Source organism: Littorina saxatilis, linkage group LG9 (genome assembly GCF_037325665.1).
Source record: "Littorina saxatilis isolate snail1 linkage group LG9, US_GU_Lsax_2.0, whole genome shotgun sequence".
NCBI classification, from domain to species: domain Eukaryota; kingdom Metazoa; phylum Mollusca; class Gastropoda; order Littorinimorpha; family Littorinidae; genus Littorina; species Littorina saxatilis.
This window is the reverse complement of record NC_090253.1, coordinates 18983189-18996212: the sequence shown is the minus strand read 5'-3', so window position 1 is coordinate 18996212 and position 13024 is coordinate 18983189. Positions and strand designations below refer to the sequence as shown.

At 39.1% G+C, this 13024-nt stretch overlaps 1 protein-coding gene across 1 annotated transcript in view; it reads left to right on the top strand.

The window, feature by feature from the left end:
* LOC138975523 (neurofibromin-like) overlaps nt 1–13024 on the top strand; it is a 126944-nt gene that overhangs the window by 66976 nt on the left and 46944 nt on the right. The window contains exons 36-38 of the mRNA XM_070348230.1: nt 141–197; nt 10823–10915; nt 11829–11996. Of these exons, the coding sequence (XP_070204331.1) occupies nt 141–197; nt 10823–10915; nt 11829–11996 (318 nt within the window). The remainder of the gene's footprint in view (nt 1–140; nt 198–10822; nt 10916–11828; nt 11997–13024) is intronic.

Genomic DNA, 13024 nt, shown 5'->3' with positions numbered 1-13024 from the left:
AATTTTCCCACCGTCTTTATTTTTCTGAGTTATCAGTGTTTGTTTGCTGGCAGTGTACACCGTTCTTTCCATTTCCACAGTGAGCTCGATCTGCCGATTGCTAACAGCACGTGCCTGTGTCTCCTTTCTCCTTTTTCTAGTCTGGAGGTACACACCGAGAATTACCTGTGTGAGCCAGCAGAGGGGCCCCAACGCCTGTATGTATGCCCTACACTAATCCTCACTGCTTTGTTTGTCTCCCTTTGTGCCCCTTGTTCAGCACCAGTTCCCTCCCTTGTCATCGTGTCGTGAAAGTGGTGGTGGTGGTTTCTTCCATGCGCTGTGTGTTGTCTCGTTTCTTGTGAGATTTTGTGGATAATGTTCTTTGCTGTGCTGTTAAGCTTATGTGTTATTAAGTGTTAGTTGGTTTCTCTGGTGTGTGTTTTCTTCTGGGTTATTTTGTATGCTTTCTAATATTGGGTATTGTGACCAGAGTTGAAGATTTTAGTTAGCTGATAGTGTTATGTATATTAATGATTTCCTATTTTTCAGTATTCTGTTTTCCTCCTTTCTTTACACAAAGCATATTACTTCTGATGTTGGCTGTCTTTTCCCTACTTCTATATTGTGAACTTGGTAGATGTGTGGCAGCCATCTTACAATTGTAGAGAATCTTTGGTTTTGGGTGTAGAGTTGTGTATCTTGTTCAACTGTTGACCTCTTGGACTTTAGCTATTTTTCAAGGTTTCCTATTTCTTCTCTGCAAATAAGAATTACGTTCTAGTTCAGTGGTACCTGCGATGTGAGGCCCCTCCCATGAGAGAACATTGTACCTCCAAGTTAAGGACACCTGTTGTCCCTTTCCCTGCACTAAAGCAATAACCTGTCATGGAAGGCCACCTGAAATGTAGGGACACTTTTATCTTGCCCCAAGGGTGTCCTGTGTCTTAGCTGTCATTCACAGGTACCAGTGTAGTTTTGTTTCTCTGTATCTAAGCCTTGAAATATATGTTTATATATTGTGCAATTTATTTTGAATGTATCATGTGTGTATTTTGCTATTTTCATGTGAAAAATGTCCTGCATTGTATTCCAGCTTTTCTTGCTTTTTTTGTACACTTGCTTTTGGGGCTACGGCTTTTTGTTGTTCCTTTGTTTTGTTGTGGTTTTTTGTTGCTGCTTATATTTTGACTTAGTTTGGGACATACTGGAGACATTTCAAAAATGAAAGCTGTCTCTCTTTAGTTTATTCTACACTTAGGCTTTATTGGTGATAGAATACTTATAAACTTGTGCCTATCTGTGTAACACTGAGAAGAAGAAAACATGAATAAATTTCACATCCAGTTATTTTTAGATATACATTTTTTTATTCTAATAATGATCATCATATTTATTTTAGAGAGGACATGCTGCCAACAGTACATAAATGAAGAAAAAAAGGAACACAATTACAGAAATTTATCAAGTTATACTTGACCTTTAAATAATGTTTTATTCAAAGTACTATCAGTTTCAACAGAAAAAAGTGGAGAAAAAATTATTTCAAGCACATACAAGAAATGCATATGATATGAATTTATTACAAGTGTTTTAGGGAGTTGTTTTTAATGATGAACCAGACGGGGCTGGGCCGCTATTGCGCGGGTCCGCTATTGCGCGGGGCCGCTATTGCGCGAATCTAACCCTTACCCTAACCCTAACCCTAACCCTAAAGATTCGCGCAATAGCGGCTCCGCGCAATAGCGGCCCGCGCAATAGCGGGCCGACCCCAACCAGACTGTCATGTGTGGGGCTTTATTGTGGTATTTCAGCTGTCCTACAAATTTAATGTCAAGCCTGTCGTGACATTTTTTTCAGAGCGTAGGGGTAAGATTAGGGAAGCCAGAACAGATTTAAATATTACCAGCATTACCATTTAAAACTATCAGAAACAGTTTTATTTTAGTTTATTTTTGTAAGTATAATTTTAGCATGAAGAATAATTGTTCAGGCTTGGGTGTATGGCAGGTTACTGTTAAATTTGTTGTTTTGTTTTGATTCTGTTCTTTCTTTCTTTCTTTAATTATCATCATCACTGTAATTTCAAGTTTTATCAGTTGCAATATGTATTTGGTACTAAAAATGTCTGTATCCCTATTCGGCATTGTATTTTCCCAAATTTCCTGGCAGATGTCTTGACTTAGGCCCCTTTCCTTCTGTTCGGGACTTGACCGTCCACCTCTCCTGAACTATAAAGCCCCCATCACCCATACACCCCCAGGTCCCCCCCCCGCACTCCTCACAAACACACATCCACCACCAAAACTCCACACTAACCCATGAGCACATGTCCTTTATCATAAAAAAAATAAATTTCAGACGTGATTATCCTGCCAATTCACAGATTTGCGTCACTTTAAAAGCTTTACAGATCATTCTTGAGATCCCCGGATTACACGATTTTGCATCTCTCTTCAAAAATATTCCTATGAGGGCAGGTTAGGGGGAATGCTTGCAGGCTTTAAAAAATAAAAATAACATTTTTATACAGTTTCATGATCTCATGCCTTTTTGAGTCACTTGAGAAAAAGTGACTCTATGTAATCGGTCAGTGTTAGTCTGTCCGACGGCCGGCCGGCCGTCCGTAGACACCACCTTAACGTTGGACTTTTCTCGGAAACTATCAAAGCGATCGGGCTCATATTTTGTTTAGTCGTGACCTCCAATGACCTCTACACTTTAACGATGGTTTCGTTGACCTTTGACCTTTTTCAAGGTCACAGGTCAGCGTCAAAGGAAAAATTAGACATTTTATATCTTTTCTCGGAAACTATCAAAGCGATCGGGCTCATATTTTGTTTAGTCGTGACCTCCAATGACCTCTACACTTTAACGATGGTTTCGTTGACCTTTGACCTTTTTCAAGGTCACAGGTCAGCGTCAAAGGAAAAATTAGACATTTTATATCTTTGACAAAGTTCATCGGATGTGATTGAAACTTTGTAGGATTATTCTTTACATCAAAGTATTTACATCTGTAGCCTTTTACGAACGTTATCAGAAAAACAAGGGAGATAACTAGCCTTTTCTGTTCGGCAACACACAACTTAACGTTGGGCTTTTCTCGGAAACTATAAAAGTGACCGGGCTCAAATTTTATGTGAACGTGACTCATTGTGTTGTGAATAGCAATTTCTTCCTGTCCATCTGATGCCTCATATAATATTCAGAACTGCGAAAGTGACTCGATCGAGCGTTTGCTCTTCTTGTTATTCAGAGCAGTCATTTGCCCATTGTCAGAAATCAATTCTTTGCTCTCAGTTATGGTTATTTGATTTTTTTTTTCTTCATGTTGTAATTTTATTTGACTTAATTTACTGTGTTTATAAGGGAAGTAAATGGTTGAATGTCATATGTTTTTTTTAATTTAATTTTATTTTTTTAATTATTTTTTTACAGACTTGACCTTTTGATGTTAAGGACTCCTTGTTTAAACTGTGTTGTCTCTCTTATGTAAAGTTGTGAGTGCTTTTCCCGTTCTTTAAACATTTTTTGGGTTCAATTTAATTTTGAACTATTTTAAGTATTTGCCTGTTGTTTGGTTTTTGCATATTTTACATCCAGTTTTTATTTTGAGGCAATGCTGTTTATTATTTTGGTGGTCTGTTTATTTATTATGAGAATAATGACCCCCTCGGGACGGGGTTAAAAGGGGGTGGGGTTACACTGCACTTGCAGATCTTTACGTCTCATAAGCAATGCATGTTCGTCTTTTAGTTTTCAATTATTCTTCGTTGGATGTCAACAGTTGTCTTTTGAGAACTCTATGTGAATGATTATAAGGTGTTCTTTTTCTGTCTGGTAATTGTGGATGATTCGAAAGTGCCAAGCATCAGAGATCTTTTCCGCTTCAAAACTCCAGAGTCATGTCTTGAGTACATTAGGAACCCATCTTTGTAGACAAATACCTCCCCCCCCCCCCAACTGTTTTCAGTTATTTAAAAAAAAATAGTTTTTACAATATCATAATCTCATAGCTGAATGCTCGTTTTCTGTCTGGTTTGTTTATTTTCAGTAATTGTTGCTGCAAATTGTGTTGACTGGACTTTAAGTTACATTGGGTTTGATAATTATTTCTTTTACAACAAGAGCTGTGCCAGGTTTTATTTTGTCCTCATCCCCATTATTTCAATATGACGTTGTTTGTTTGTTTGTTTGTTTGCTTGCTTAACGCTCAGTCCACCACGAAGGGCCATATCAGGGCGGTGCTGCTTTGACATTTAACGTGCGCCGCACACAATACAGAAGTCGCAGCACAGGCTTCATGTCTCACCCAGTCACATTATTCTGACACCGGACCAACCAGTCCTAGCACTAACCCCATAATGCCAGACGCCAGGCGGAGCAGCCACTAGATTGCCAATTTTAAAGTCTTAGGTATGACTCGGCCGGGGTTCGAATCCACGACCTCCCGCTCACGGGGCGGACGCCTTACCACTAGGCCACCATATGACATTGTAGTAGAGAAGTTATTAAACTATATGTAATGGTATTTTGACTTAAGTGTAATTGTTGCAGTTTAAATTTGTTTTTATCTTAGCGAAAGAATGCACTTGTTTATTTTCATTCTTCACAAGGTCCTCACTATGCTCTCCACGAGTGTAGCTTACATTTCATATGCCACAAAGATTACTTTTTGTTTTGTTTTTAAAGACATTAACTTGTGCTGCTTTGCTTGAAAAAGAAACAACTGATAGAATACTGCCCCTCAACTTTTGGAAGAGTGCAATGTTAAAATTTACTGTAACTATTATTTTTTCTCCCAAAAACTGGAGGGAATGTGCAGCTGCTGCTGATTTTATCAGGCATGGGAATTGTCCGCCGAACGGCGGATTTCCGCCGAAATTTTTGTTTGTTCCGCCGGAAAAGCGAAAGTGTCCGCCGAAAAAATAAAGGGGGGAGGCACACAAAAAAAGCACCGGTTACTTTTGCCTTAAGCGCAAAAGCCCGCGAAAACTTTGTTCACGCACTGCTACTTGAACTTTGAGTGAAATAGCTCGCTGTTGATTCGCGGGCACGCTTTTGGATTCGCGGTCACGCGACAGCATTGAACGCAGTGTACCAGTGAAAATGTTGATCGCTCGTTTTGTAAAACGTGGTCAAAGATTCGATGACACTGGATGCGCGAACAAATGGAAATGGGAGTGGGTGTCGGCTGTTGTGGAAGTGAATAGAGACAAACAGCGCGTCGGCACCCGATTTAGAAAATTTGATGTCCGTGGTTCAGCATGGTGCATCGTCTGCAACACCTACTAACTGTTACTGACCATCTCCGCAGGAAGATCGAAGCACATTGAAACGTGCTCTTCTCTGAAGGACAATCAACGTTTGCCAGGTGGGTTTTTTTCTGCTCAAGTAAGGCACAGTGCTCCTAAATTGTTTGATTTTCCTTCGATTTTATACGGCAGAAGAAGAACAGATTTTGGCTCAAGTCAAGCGAAGAACACCGCTCTAGATCTGAACTTTGCGCATCTGTTTCAGTTTTTACATTTAGTCAAGTTATGACTTAATGTTTTAACATAGAGGGGGGAATCGAGACGAGGGTCGTGGTGTATGTGTGTGTGTGTGTGTCTGTCTGTCTGTCTGTCTGTGCGTGTGTGTGTGTGTGTAGAGCGATTCAGACTAAACTACTGGACCGATCTTTATGAAATTTTACATGAGAGTTTCTGGGAATGATATCCCCAGACTTTTTTTTCATTTTTTCGATAAATGTCTTTGATGACGTCATATCCGGCTTTTTGTAAAAGTTGAGGCGGCACTGTCACACCCTCATTTTTCAATCAAATTGATTGAAATTTTGGCAAAGCAATCTTCAACGACGGCCGGACTTCGGTATTGCATTTCAGCTTGGTGACTTTGGTCATTAAAATTCTGAAAATTGTTAAAAAAAAAATATATATATAAAACGATCCAAATTTACGTTCATCTTATTCTTCATCATTTCCTGATTCCAAAAACATATAAATATGTTATATTTGGATTAAAAACAAGCTCTGAAAATTAAAAATATAAAAATTATGATCAAAATTAAATTTTCGAAATCAATTTAAAAACACTTTCATCTTATTCCTTGTCGGTTCCTGATTCCAAAAACATATATAGATATGATATGTTTGGATTAAAAACACACTCGGAAAGTTAAAACAAAGAGAGGTTCAGAAAAGCGTGCTATCCTTCCCAGCGCAACTCACTGACTATCCCGCTCTTCTTGTCAATTTCACTGCCTTTGCCACGAGCGGTGGACTGACGATGCTACGAGTATACGGTCTTGCTGAAAAATTGCATTGCGTTCAGTTTCATTCTCTGAGTTCGACAGCTTGACTAAATGTTGTATTTTCGCCTTACGCGACTTGTTCTCCATTCGAATGTCACTGTGCTGATCGTATTCGTAATCTTCGAACTATATTTACCAAATTTAAGCTAGGGTTGGAGCTGGGCTGGGACCCAAACCGCTAACCCACAAATCGAAGAAAAATCTATGCGTTGAGCCTTATTTTCTTCTTCTTTTTACATTTAGTCAAGTTTTGACTAAATGTTTTAACATAGAGGAGGAAGCGAGACGAGGGTCGTGGTGTATGTGTGTGTGTGTGTCTGTCTGTGCGTGTGTGTGTGTAGAGCGATTCAGACCAAACTACTGAACCGATCTTTATGAAATTTGACATGAGAGTTCCTGGGAATGATATCCCCGGATGTTTTTTTCTTTTTTTCAATAAAAATAATTTTGATGGCGTCATATCCGGCTTTTTGTAAAAGTTGAGGCGGCACTGTCACACCCTCAATTTTCAATCAAATTGATTGAAATTTTTGTAAAGCAATCTTCGACGAAGGCCGGACTTCGGTATTGCATTTCAGCTTGGTGGCTTAAAAATTAATCAATGACTTTGGTCATTAAAAATCTGAAAATTGTAATAATTTTTTTTTATGTATAAAACGATCCAAATTTACGTTCATCTTATTCTACATCATTTTCTGATTCCAAAAACATATAAATATGTTATATTTGGATTAAAAACAAGCTCTGAAAATTAAAAATATAAATATTATGATCAAAATTAAATTTCCGAAATCGATTTAAAAACACTTTCATCTTATTCCTTGTCGGTTCCTGATTCCAAAAACATATAGATATGATATGTTTGGATTAAAGGTACTGAACTTGTCAAATCCAGGTGCACTGAGCCCCTGGGGCTTTTAGTCATACCTCAGGCAGCTATCCCTTAGAAGAACTACCAAGTTTCATTGACTTGCACCCAAAGAGTCAAGAACTGCGATTTTTTGACCAATTAATTTCGGACCCGGCTGGTCTTGACCTATTTTTGGATCTAAATTTAGATCAGGTAGATCACCACATCATGCACAAAAAGACATGTCACTAGCAAACTATGTCAGACGTCATCATGAGTTTGTGTAAAACAAAATGGAGGCCGGAATCACCCAGTTGAATCGAACTCCGACCAAACACCACGTAATAACTAGGTTAATTTATGCACTGGCGTGAACAAGAAACTGTCGAGCTTCACAGATGTCGTCGTTGGGTAGTTTTGGGTTTGTTTTACTACCATAGGAGGATTTTTGAACTGTAAATGCACTCAGCTGCAACAAAAACGCAAAACGAAGGCTGTGAGCTGCACTGTGCCTTTAAAAACACGCTCAGAAAGTTAAAACGAAGAGAGGTACAGAAAAGCGTGCTATGCAGCACAGCGAAACCACTACCGCGCTGAACAGGCTCGTCAGTTTCACTCCGTTATGCACAAGCGGCGGACTACGGTCATTGTGAAAAAATGCAGTGCGTTCAGTTTCATTGTGAGTTCCACAGCTTGACTAAATGTAGTAATTTCGCCTTACGCAACTTGTTTTTTTATACTTTTTTTTTAAACTCATTGTAAGAGATCATGGGAAAGTAACTTAAGTAGGCAATTCTTATTGGTGAGCCTTTGTAACTTTAATGTTTGAAAGTAAACCAGATTGTGTTACAAGTTACATTTTCCTGTTTGTCTCAACAGATCAATTTTTTAACAAATGTCAACCATATAATACATGTATATATTTTTTTTCTTAACAAAATACAAAATTGGTTCTAAAAACTCTGATTCTAAAAACAGAATTTAATGGCAAACTTGGAGCTCAGATGACACCAGATAGCACCATCTGGGTTCTTTGGAGAAAATAATTTCCAGGGAGGGGCATGCCCCCGGACCCCCCTAGTAAGGCTAGGCGCTTCGCGCCGTCGACTTGACGCTTCGCGTTTTCAGTTAAAAATGTTCAGCCTTTTTTACAATTTTCAATTCCCATGCCTGTTTTATAACTTTAAAATGTTGAACATGTTTGGAACAGCTCAGACTGAATTTGGAAATTTGATACAGAAATGTCTTTTTGAAAGACCACTTCCATCGTAAACTTATTTTTGGTGTGTCTTACTTTCAGGGATTTTTGTTTTGATTTTTTAGGTCTTTTGGTTAAATTAAGTTTGATTTGATTTTTCTGACCATTGTGATGTTGTAGATACATTCTGTTTCCTTGTAGTTTCAGTAAGGTAAGTGGTGCTGTGTTTATTTTGTCCTTTTTGTTCGTTGCTGTTACATGTAGTTTCATGAAAACAATACTGTTATTCAGTCTAGTTATAATAGTCCCGATTCTGCAGCTAAGGTTGGCTTGGCATTGATAAGTGATCAGAATTAGCACATTACAAGATCAATTTCTTGGAATAATATGTAACAATGATGAAAAAAAAGCAGTGTATGTGATTTTTTTTTAAAGATGTGATAAAGGATCGTGTTTTACTGGGTCATTTCACTCACATCTTAGCTCTGTATCTGCTCATAAAATGCACTTTGCATGCATGTTAAAGCATGGATTTTCACAGAAAAGAAAAGTTTGCATAATAAGTGTACATAATATGATTGCCGTTGACACACTAACACAATGATCACAATTTAAAACAGAAAACAGAACACACACAAAAATTAAACATTGTAAGCTTGCAGAGACATGCTGCATGAGTTTGCATGAGATGCACAGTCTACAAGTTGTAGCACATGTTCATGCTGATGATGACTGCATTTGCACCAACTTTGCACCGAATTTTTTTGCTGCCCGGAATTATGATTTTTTTTTAACCTGCTATCTCTGATTTTTCAAAAGCATTTTGAAAAGGTCTCTTCAGGCTATCTGCAAGGTTGACAGGATCGAGACAAATTATCTTCTTTTAGTGATTAATGTGTTATTTTTTATTTATTTATTTTTTAATTTCCATTGTTTTATTTTTTTATTTTATTTATTTATTTTTAAATTTAATTTTTTTATTTTTTATTCATTTGGTTCATTGCCCCCCGCGGGTTAGGGGGAGTCCCATATTGGTTGGGACGAGAAAGAATTTACCCGATGCTCCCCAGCAAGTCGTAAGAGGCGACTAACGGATTCTGTTTCTCCTTTTACCCTTGTTAAGTGTTTTTTTGTATAGAATATAGTCAATGTTTGTAAAGATTTTAGTCAAGCAGTATGTAAGAAATGTTAAGTCCTTTGTACTGGAAACTTGCATTCTCCCAGTAAGGTAATACATTGTACTACGTTGCAAGCCCCTGGAGCAAATTTTTGATTAGTGCTTTTGTGAACAAGAAACAATTAACAAGTGGCTCTATCCCATCTCCCCCCTTCCCTCCGTCGCGATATAACCTTGAACGGTTGAAAACGACGTTAAACACAAATAAAGAAAGAAAGATTTGGTTCATTAGTTTAGAGCTCTGCTAGGAGCATTATTCTCTCGAGTAAGTTTAACAGTCCAGAATAATCGCTGCTTCTCCGAAAAAGATTTAACATTCATTGTAATGTGTTTTTGAAAGGGTAAGTGATGATAATGGCTGATAATAAATTAATGAGTCGCGGTCAATAAAAGGGGTCCTAGCTGATTTGTCTAATCAGCATGCATGACTTTGTGGTGTGGTCGTGCCTCAGTGTTGAAGATGTAAAGTGACCTTGTGATGTTTGATGGCATGCTGGTGATCATTTGTGACCATGAGGGATTCATATTTTGTCATCCTAATGTTTGGGTTCAATTTGTCTGCAAAGTGAAGCTATAATTTTACGCAATTTTTGTTATGATGTGATTGATTTTAACAACAAAAAGTTGGTCACTTATGATCCTGTCTGACTGTTCTTGAATAGTGTTTATAAACTCCCTTCATATACAAGTGCTTTTGGGACAGGGGTGAGGTTGGGGGGGGGGGGGGGGAGTAAATGGGATAGTTGTAAATCCAGGATGATGACACTCTCCAACTAAGTTCAGCAATTTCTGTGTGTAATTGTTCCAGAGAAATAATCCTGGTGATTCGGATCTGTCTTGTGGGACCCATTGTTGAAAAGGCTCAGAGTTTAATCCTGTGGACCATGTTGAAGTCGGTTTTGTATGTGTCGATGTCTCCCTTTTCCTCCATTCTTTTCCCAATCGTCAGGCATGGTAGATCTCTGATAATTTAGGGTTTAAAACAAATCCTGAGGCTTTGACTAAGAGTTCAAAAGTCAAAAATAAGGCTTGGATCCAGGAGAAAAATATCTTTCAGCTTAGTACCATGCCTGATCTTGCACCACAACCCCCTCTCTGTCTCCCCGTCCCTCTCAGTTCCAATCGGTCTCTGTCTTCCTCTCTCTTTCATATATCTTTCCCCCCACTCCCACCCATTCCTTGTTATTCTTTCAAGTGACGGATACAACTGTGTGTAAACTCTTGTTCATTCATTCAGAAGACTGTTCCGGACATACAGCCTTTACTAATGTGCTGTGCCTTTGCTCTGATTGGCCATTTCAGGGACCACAAGGCTGTGGGGCGCAGACCGTTTGACAAAATGGCCACCCTCTTGGCGTATCTCGGACCTCCAGAGCACAGGCCGCTGGACTCTCAGTGAGTTTTGGGCTTGATTCATTTACTTTGCTATGGTTTTGCGTGGTGGTTTCTTCGTCTTTTTAATGTGTGTGCCTGTGTTTGATCCAACCTGAAAAATGACTGCAGTAAATCTCTCCCTCTTGAGTCTTGGTGAGCATGTGAAATGAAATTGCCTATAATGTAGCTTGACTCAATGTTTCCAAGGAAAAGCAACTCTTCCACCACCCATAAAAACAAGACAGTTATTTCCAAAATTCGTCTCCAGCGGAACCCCCCTTTTAAGACCTCAAACAATCTGAGAACATCAGGTCTTAAAAAGGAGGAGTCTTAAATTACGGAAGGGGGGTTCCACTGTATAGAATATCATTACTTTGCCACATAGGTATAAACACCATATCACTTGAGTATTACAGTGGAACCTCCACTTAAAGACCTCGATCCACAAATCTGAGAAAATCAGGTCTTAAAAAGGAGGGAGTCTTAAATTAGGGAATCTTAAAAGGGGGGATTAAATGTATTTGGCTACACGATAGCCAATTGCTACTGCAGTGTTTAGCTTGGGAGAAAAAGGCAATGGGACATTTGTCCCCCTCAACTAAATTCCGATTGGACATAGTCGAAGGCAAGAAGCGTCAAGGATGCATGTACGCGTTTTTGACCAAAGATGCAAAATAGTGCAATATGGTGCCATCTGAGAATTAGCCGCTATATCGTGTTATCTGTGTATGTGTGTGTGTGTGTGTGTAATCCGATGTAAAGTGTACATTTGGTGGCGCAGTGGTACGTACTCACAATGCGCCCTTTACGCACTGAAGGGAATTGTGATGGGACATTTTCAGATTTAATGCGCCAATGGCGCAGGGCGCACTAGTAGATGAAACCCTGCTACTGTGAAGCCTCTTTGACACAGTGTATTTGATATGCCTTGCAGGTGGAGTAGCATGGACATGACCAGCACCAAGTTTGAGGAGATCATGTCCAAGCACAACATGCATGAAAAGGACGAGTTCAAATCCCTCAAGAACTTGCACATCTTTTACCAGGCTGGCACCAGCAAGGCCGGCAACCCTGTCTTCTACTACATTGCTCGCAGATACAAGTCAGTCTGGATTTTTTTTAAAGCATAAAATTGGAGTGGGGAGATTGTTTGTGTGTGTGTGTGTGTGTTTGTGTGTGTGTGTGTGTGTGCCTGGGTGTCTGTGTGTGTGAGTGTTTATTATGGTGTCTGTGTGTGTGTCAGTGTGTGTCTATGTGTGTGTTTTGGTGTGTGTAAGGAGTTTAGGAAAGGATTGAAAGGCTAGCTAGCTGTTGTACGAGTCTTCAGCTTTGGCTAGTTGGGATATTTTGTTGCAGAAAGATCTAATTATCAAGTCGGCCACTTTTTTAAAGATGGTAGGTGGGTTGTCTGGTAAGTTTGAAATATTAGCTTTGTAGTGGATATGGATCTTACATCTTTTTTTTTTTACCAGCTTTCTGCTTTGAATCTATACCGAAGGTTTCTGTTTTGTTTTGTCTTTTTATTTTCTTATCTACATATGTTGTTGACATGGATCCCTCTTGATATTAGTTTGAATATGTTTGATTTCTTGATGTACTCTTTTCTGAACAGATTTATATATCAAGAAGAAAGACAATGTTGGTACAGCAGTCCCTCTCATGAACGGACACCCTTGGGCCATAGCAAACCTGTCCGTACATTGCAGGTGGCCGGTCACGGGAGGGGTGACCACACCACCCCCTCCCCCATACACTCACACAGAGACACACACACAACATGTTTGAGTCTATGCTAACCACTTCTTGTGGCTACTAAACGATAACATCCAACTCCTAATGTTTTTTTAAACGTTCTGCAAAAAATGATTTGTATGAATGGTGTTTAAAGGAGAGATAAAATAAATCCTCAAGGCGGCAGTGAACGCACTCACCATGCTCTGACATCATACAAAAGCAGCCACACAAACACAGCACAAAGGCAGGTGTGTAGATGCTTTGCGAGAATAAGCGTTGAAAACCAGTTTGAATAAAAACCAGCAGATAGAGCCGCATGTCATAATCATTCTTCTTGTCTGGCTTTATTGACTGCATGCCGATCTTGTGGCAGTGACTTTTCACTCTTCAGTCGGA